General features: G+C 36.5%; 1 protein-coding gene across 1 annotated transcript; it reads left to right on the forward strand.

The window, feature by feature from the left end:
• Positions 1 to 6117: 6117 nt before the first annotated feature.
• On the forward strand, positions 6118 to 6837 carry LOC128989159 (uncharacterized). The gene has a single exon (XM_054411028.1). The coding sequence runs from the start codon at positions 6118 to 6120 to the stop codon at positions 6835 to 6837; it is 720 nt and encodes a 239-aa protein (XP_054267003.1).
• Positions 6838 to 7376: the final 539 nt, after the last annotated feature.

The following is a 7376-nucleotide window of genomic DNA, read 5'->3' on the forward strand; positions in this document are numbered from 1 at the left end:
TCTAGTTTTGGCATCATAAATGCATCGTGCGCCGACCAAAATTCTGTAGCATACCAATGCATTCTACGTTTGGCACTGGCAGTCCCTTCCTTGACACGTGGCAAGAACACATTAAATTTTAATTTAGTCATGACATCGAAATTTTCATATATGTACAAGGTTTTAAGGTTGCAGCAACCTAACAGGGATTGAATCCATCCAAGTGAAATTTCTGTCTTATGATATTTGTGTATGTGTATCATAACACCCAATTGGAACGCAGGCTCATTCCATGCAAGAGGGTCATAACTCGTTTTAAGGATGGTAAAGTCTGTAATTGTCAAATCCCAACACCCAACACACCCGCACTCTAACTGAAGTCTTGATTCGTATGCGGTGGATAGTGGATTGCTAAACCAACAGTTGTTCTTCAGCGGCAATTTGGGCAAAAGGCCAACAATGCATTTCACGATATCGCTATATTTTTTAGCCTCGGCGGTTACCACTTGTAGTAAAACATAGAACGTGATCACTTGCACAATTAACATCTTCACAATTAACGTCGTCAATCTGGAGAAGGAGGTACACAAGACAACAGTATCACTAATGTTCACTTGATGATGTTATCCACAACTGTAACATTTGAGTACGTAATTACACAGGTGTTTGGTGATTGATACTCTCGAAATGCTACCAAATTAAATTAATGAATTAAATTAAATTAATGAAATTTAACTTTACTCTGCATACAGTAATACCAATAACTTTATTTTATAAATTAATTTTTAAATAAAAAGGATTTAATTTGAAATAACAACTTCGCCAATATTTCCGAATTTTTTATTTTTATGAGGCCTTTCGCCAGCTATACTGCCATCATCAGACACATCACAAAACTGAAGATTATGTTTATGTTTAAAAAAAATACAATTATAAATTTTAAAGAATGTAACATATGGGTAGTTAAAAATAAAAACTATTCTGTTAAGCACATTTAGCTAAAATTATGAAAATTAATTATATATGTATAAAAATGAAATATAAAGTAGAATTAACTTATAACTTTGTAAATTTAGAAAAAGAACACACTTCTCACATAACACACATCAGACCTGAAAAACTAGCAATAGCAAAACATTGGTTAGAAACGGACCACACAATATCAATCAATAATACTAAATTACTAAAAAACATAACAAAATCCAATGAACTAAATGCATGAGAATCATTATTTATAAATAAAATGGACAATTTGGTAAATAATGATAACGGTCCAATTCAAAATGTTACATTACTAAAATCTAAATTTACAAATTTATAAGTTAATTCTACTTTATATTTCATTTTTATACATATATAATTAATTTTCATAACTTTAGCTAAATGTATTTAACAGAATAGTTTTTATTTTTAACTACCCATATTCTTTGAAATTTACATTCTTTAAAATTTATAATTGTTTTTCAGTTTTGTGATGTGTCTGATGATGCCAGCATAGCTGGCGAAAAGCCTCATAAAAATTAAAAATTCAGAAATATTGGTGAAGTTGTTATTTCAAATTAACATTAATTCCAATATTACCAGTTCTTCTTGAAGAAAAAAAGGATTTAACTAAAAAATAATTTACTAGAAAATACCTAATGTGTAAATATTTTTATGTTAAATTTAATACATTCTTTCAAAATGTAAACATGGAAAATTTGGAAGCCCATGGGGCGTAGCCCAAAGGAAATATGAAAATTGAATGATATAATATTGCATTTCCATCCATTATTTGTGAGCTATGTTTCAAGTTTCAAGTCTCTAGCTCATCGGGAAGTTAGTATAAAATTGATTGCAAAATTTGTATACCGGACAAGAAAGCGAACTTATAAAAACTTAAAAGAATAAAAATAAAATAAAATAAAAATATAAGGCATGTAAGAACATGGTATTTTTAAGTGGCCATGACCAGATATCACACTTCAATAATAACAAGGCCTCCACGAAGATAGAAATTTCAAGAACAAACGTTTACATGTCCAGCAAAAAACTAGCATAATATGGACCTCCCAGAAGATATAATTTTAACTCTAAAATCTCTTAAATAACGACTGTCAAAGATCCAAAGATACTGTACTACCCAAAAGATGCCAACCCAAGCATTAAACGTACGGATATTACAAAAAAACCATACAAATATTATATGCAAATCTGTAACAAAAGGACCTCACAAGTAAAAGAGTCCAGCCAAGAATGAAGTACAACAATCATACAAATGAACCAACCACAGAGATAATGTGAATATACGAGTTTCATAACTGTGAAGAATGTAACCTGAAGACCGACTGTAAGTTATTTTAAACAAAATAAAACTAACATAAGTTAATATAACATAATTTAATCCAGTTCAAGCAAATAAAAACACAACAAAAATATCCCTGCCGCAGCAAAACTGCAGACTAAGCGAACTTCCATTTACCTGGTTGGATTTCCACAAAAATATTTAAGAAATAAACTAGCTTTAGTTTTCAATTATATCATTAGATGGGGACGCCACTATAATGTGCGTATTTTAGTGAGTACTTAGGTTTGCTCTACGGCAATAGCTTATTCCCTATATGGGAAATTCGCTTCTATGTAATTCTTCGGAAGGTTCTTCTATGTAATCCAGCTTTAAATCATGACAATCATAAACAAAATTTTTATCATGATGGTTTAGTTTGATGAATCATATTTGATGGAAATTTGTAGTAGTAAGATGTGTCGCTAAATCAAATAATTATATTTTACTAACATTATGCTTTAAATATGTAACATAGTTCTCCCTGAGTGGTTGACTTGAAACCCAGAAAGGACCGTGTTGTCCTTAGTTTGCTAAATTGAAGAATTTTATGTTTGAAGAATTTCCGTAGAAGGGCCGTTCTCAATACTGAATTAGTATTTAATGCTCCCACCACCACCCTGTTCCAAAGTATGTTCAATCCATCAACCAAAAACCACTATAACTCTATAACCAAAATTACTATATACTCAAGATATCATTATTTAACCTTAAGTATCATCAACATCCCATCATCACGATCAACTCCAATATAAAAGTTAAACAATATCTCACGACGAGGTTCGTCGACCCGAGATGAGAAAATTCCCAAAACACACATTGTCCAATCACGCCATACGCCACATATTAAACACCGATAGAATTAGATCAATTCTGGCGCGGCGGCACGAGCGAACCATCGGACCGTGCGATCGCAGACGGGAGGAAATTGAGACATCATCTGAGTGTCGGTGGATGCGATCAAACAACAGGGTTCGGCTTATAACAATGTTTGCTCAGCGGTGAATTACCGAAGATATTGGGGCACCTGATCGGTCTATACTACCTGGCTAACGGTAAGGAGGGAACATTTTGAGTTTGGAGGTAGGAGCGAAATAGGTCTGTAATTAGTTCGATTGGCTTGTGTGCCTTTTGAATATTTTCATGTAGTATTTCTGGTATGGTTTTAGGTTTATAAAAATCCCTCTTCAACGTAAAGTGTTTTTCTACATTTTACAAAAGTAATTTTATTTCAAACAGGTAATTTTGTCTAAAACTATGTTTAAATATGGTTACTTTATCTGTTTGACAAGATGAATTAAGATAACCTTTGTTAAGATTCACAGTTAAAGATTAAACAACGATAAACTATAACTAATAACAGAAAAGAATATTACCGGGGAGAATAGCGTTACTTGAATATCTTTGAGAAACGGCGAAATTAAGCATACAAGAACTAAGTGAACCTAACCAATAGCACGCTAAATCAAAACTGTTTTTGACAATTATTAAAATCGAAAGTGATTGTACTTGTGATAAGACTTGAGAGTACTTGTGAGTTGGAATATGATTTTAGTAATTTTAGAAATTATATCATGCACGACATTAGTCTTAGTTTTAATAAAATAATGTTTTTACTTGGATGAACCCCTTTGGTGCTCCTTTTTCCTTTCAAAACTTCTCCAAGTCTCTTAAAGTTGTAAGACCAACACAATTTAAAACCTGTGGAAAGTGATTTCAAGAAAGATCCAAGATACTTTTTAACCCCTACCTCGAATTGACACCACTAAAAGCCCTTTCATCATTGTTTTAACACTAGAGTGGGCCCCGCTAACCGGTCGTGGCAAGTACAAGCATTCAATCAGTTTGTCACGCGCGAGCGGTCACGGTGGACCTAGCCAGCCGACCGTAACCTCTTCAATTACTTTCAATAAGTGAGTACCGAGACGGTAATTGAGTAATTGTGCTTCTGCAAATAAAGGTCCTGCGTTGGCAGATTATTGGCACACGCCGAGGTGTTAAACCAGTTAGTAGGTAATTGAACTGGTTCGTGGTGTTTGAACAGAGCTTCACAAATTGGCCACTTGTTTAGTTTAATACGCGCGTTTAGAACTGGTTTTTACTGTACTTATCCTCGCACGTGACAGAATGTGGGATATAAAATTGTTGGGATGGTTGGGTGAGAGTGTAAGTGATGTTAGTTTTGTTTGTTAGAGGACGTCTTTATAGCAAGTGGATCGCAAAAATAGTAGTAGAATGCTACATGTTACCGAATGCGACAGGCACTTTTTAGATGTTTGTGCCCTACTGTCATTACGTAAAAGCCCAAAACTGTATAGTAGAAAGTATGGCAATTAAATGAAGGTAGTATGCAAATAAGATGCAATCAAGGATTTCAAAAGCCTAAGGTGTAATAATGGTATAGTAGGAACAAAGTGCAGTAAGGGTTGCACAGGGAAGGTGCTATAAAGGTCATGTATGACGAAGGTGCAGTAAGGGTTGTACAGAACGAAGGTGCTATTATAAAGGTCATGTATGACGAAGGTACAGTAAGGGTTGTACGATGTAAAGGTGTAATAAGTGCTGTACAGGGTGAAGATGCTGTAAGGGCTGTTCCGGGGGCGGGTACCGCAGCAGTAGAGGCGCCTTCTCTCACCCCTCACTGCTGATCTGATCAAATCGATCGTCACCCCGTGATTACAGGGCTGTAATGTGTTTGTATTGGCCAGACATCCGCTCCTCCCTCACCCGCTTCCGCCCAAGGTTATTCCCTAATCACCCCCGTAACTGTAGCATTTGTTTAAAGCTACTTCCTGAAAGTTATAAGGTCGACATTTTTATCTAACTTTAAATTTAAATGCATCACGGTTGTTTCCTTTGAGTAAATTCAAAAGCAAGAGACTCTAAATTTAAGGCTATAGTATTGTGTTATGGAAAGTTGCACGATGGTGTCAGCCAAGGTTTAGTTAAAATGTGTTTGCTTTGATAATTTTGTAAAATCCTACTGTTATACTTAAACAGAATAGGCCATTGCTTCATTGAAATGTAACTTATTCAACTCAAGGCCAAGTTTAATTTAACAAGAACTAAATCATCGACTCAACCCTCTGGTGAGTTAGGAAAACACGAAATCAATACGAAAAAGTCTTACACCAAAACGCGTTTAATCATTTTCACAAGTCTATTCTGAGTTCATGAGAAACTACTGGAAAACTGTGAATTCATCCGTAAATTCACCCTTATAGTATTAGCTAGTAAACGCGCTCAAGCATGACCTGGTGCACGCGCCTTTACGCCGCCGACAACAACAAATGTCGAGTCACGGGGAGCTCGGGGGTGTTGGTTAGCTTGGGTAGGTCAAGGTTGAGGGAGCATCACCATATGTTGCTAGCCACGCTTCTTGTGTCTACCTCTGCATAATTGATCCTCCGGGCCTGATAATCAAAGAGGAATTAATATAAAAGAAACACCCCATCTTGTTGAACAAAAGGGCTTTCGTGGTTTCATTGGGAGATGACAAAGTCTGTCTTATTAGGTCAATGTGTCAAGTTTAATGGGTGTTCAAGATTAAAAACTATGTGTTTGAGTGGTAACGGGAATATGTTCATGTGTGTGGCCATTTAATAATTGTATATACACTAATATTTTCGAATTGAGTTAGAAAAAGAAATTTTGTTAAAAGAAATTAGGACCGATTGAGAAACATTTCAAACAATATCAGTTTAATAGGAAGAATTTAGGTAGGAAAGAGGTTGCACATAATAACAAGAATGTTGCATGTCAGGATGTATAAGCAAAGAATGGCATACATGACAGGAAATCGTAAAGTATATAATATGCCGGGTGTAATGGAAGAGCACACAGCAAGGATGACTGCTTTACTGGCAACACTGTGTCTTCTGGCGCTAGCCTCCGCCGAACACTTCCATCACCACGTCCAACATCATCACGAGCACGTCAAAGCCATCACGGTGACCAAGAAGGTGCCTGTGCCATACCCTGTCACCGTCGAGAAGAAAGTGCCTTACACCGTGGAGGTACCAGTCGATAAACCGTACCCGGTCCACGTGCCCAAGCCGTACCCCGTCTATGTCGAGAAGAAAGTGCCATACACGGTCAAGGAGTACGTCCCGCAGCCGTACACGGTCTACAAGAAGGAGCCGTACCCAGTCGAGGTGCCCGTCGACAAGCCGTACCCCGTCCACGTCCCTAAACCTTACCCCGTGGTCGTCGAGAAGAAAGTACCTTACACGGTGGAGAAGCACGTGCCGTACCCTGTAAAAGTGGCTGTGGACAAGCCTTACCCCGTCAACGTGCCTGTCGTCAAGCATGTCCCGTACACTGTAGAGAAGAAGGTGCCTTACAAGGTAGAGGTGCCTGTGGAGAAGCCCGTACCTGTGTCTGTGCCCAAGCCTTACCCGGTCGTTGTGGAGAAGAAGGTGCCTTATACAATAGAGAAGCCGGTGCCTTACCCTGTCAAGGTGCCTGTATATCACCATCACCACGAGATCGGTCATGAGTATGGACACGATTTTGACGAATTTCATAGTTTTTAAGTAATGCAAAACCATAAAAAACTGTACAAACACTGTAATGAATCCGAATATAGTTATGTTTGTTAAGTAAATGCTAGCGTATATCATTCTTCCCTTTTCACCTGATTGTTTGTGTATTTAAATTTACATTTAATGGGAAACCTATCAAAGAGGTTTTTTCTTCTTTGCCAAGCCCAATGGGCTTAACAGAAAGAGTGTAGCTCTTAATTGTCTGTGCCGATAGTAAAGATTACATCATATCTTGATCATATGTACCACATGGAAATTGATAGATTGATTCTATTTCATATTTACGAACGGTTAATTATATACTAGCACGCTTTCAAAATCAACTTTAAATATTAGACTATAATTGTGGATTTTATTTTAGAATTAAAGTAAAATCACTGTCTGAAATACCTTTTAAATTTGTCCCAGTCACATAGTGAAGATGATTCGAACTAATTAATAACAATTCAAATTAAAACAAACAATAACATTTTCTGTCCCGAATGACAGAGGCGAAACTCTTCCACAATCTGATCCACCCATGAATAACT

This window comes from Macrosteles quadrilineatus, unplaced genomic scaffold (genome assembly GCF_028750875.1).
Source record: "Macrosteles quadrilineatus isolate MER2022 unplaced genomic scaffold, UCM_ALF_1.0 Scaffold_3__2_contigs__length_128488019, whole genome shotgun sequence".
Taxonomy (NCBI): domain Eukaryota; kingdom Metazoa; phylum Arthropoda; class Insecta; order Hemiptera; family Cicadellidae; genus Macrosteles; species Macrosteles quadrilineatus.

Excerpts from the sequence above, each read along its gene's own strand:
- LOC128989159 (XM_054411028.1), top strand. The coding sequence starts at position 6,118 with ATGCCGGGTGTAATGGAAGAGCACACAGCAAGGATGACTGCTTTACTG.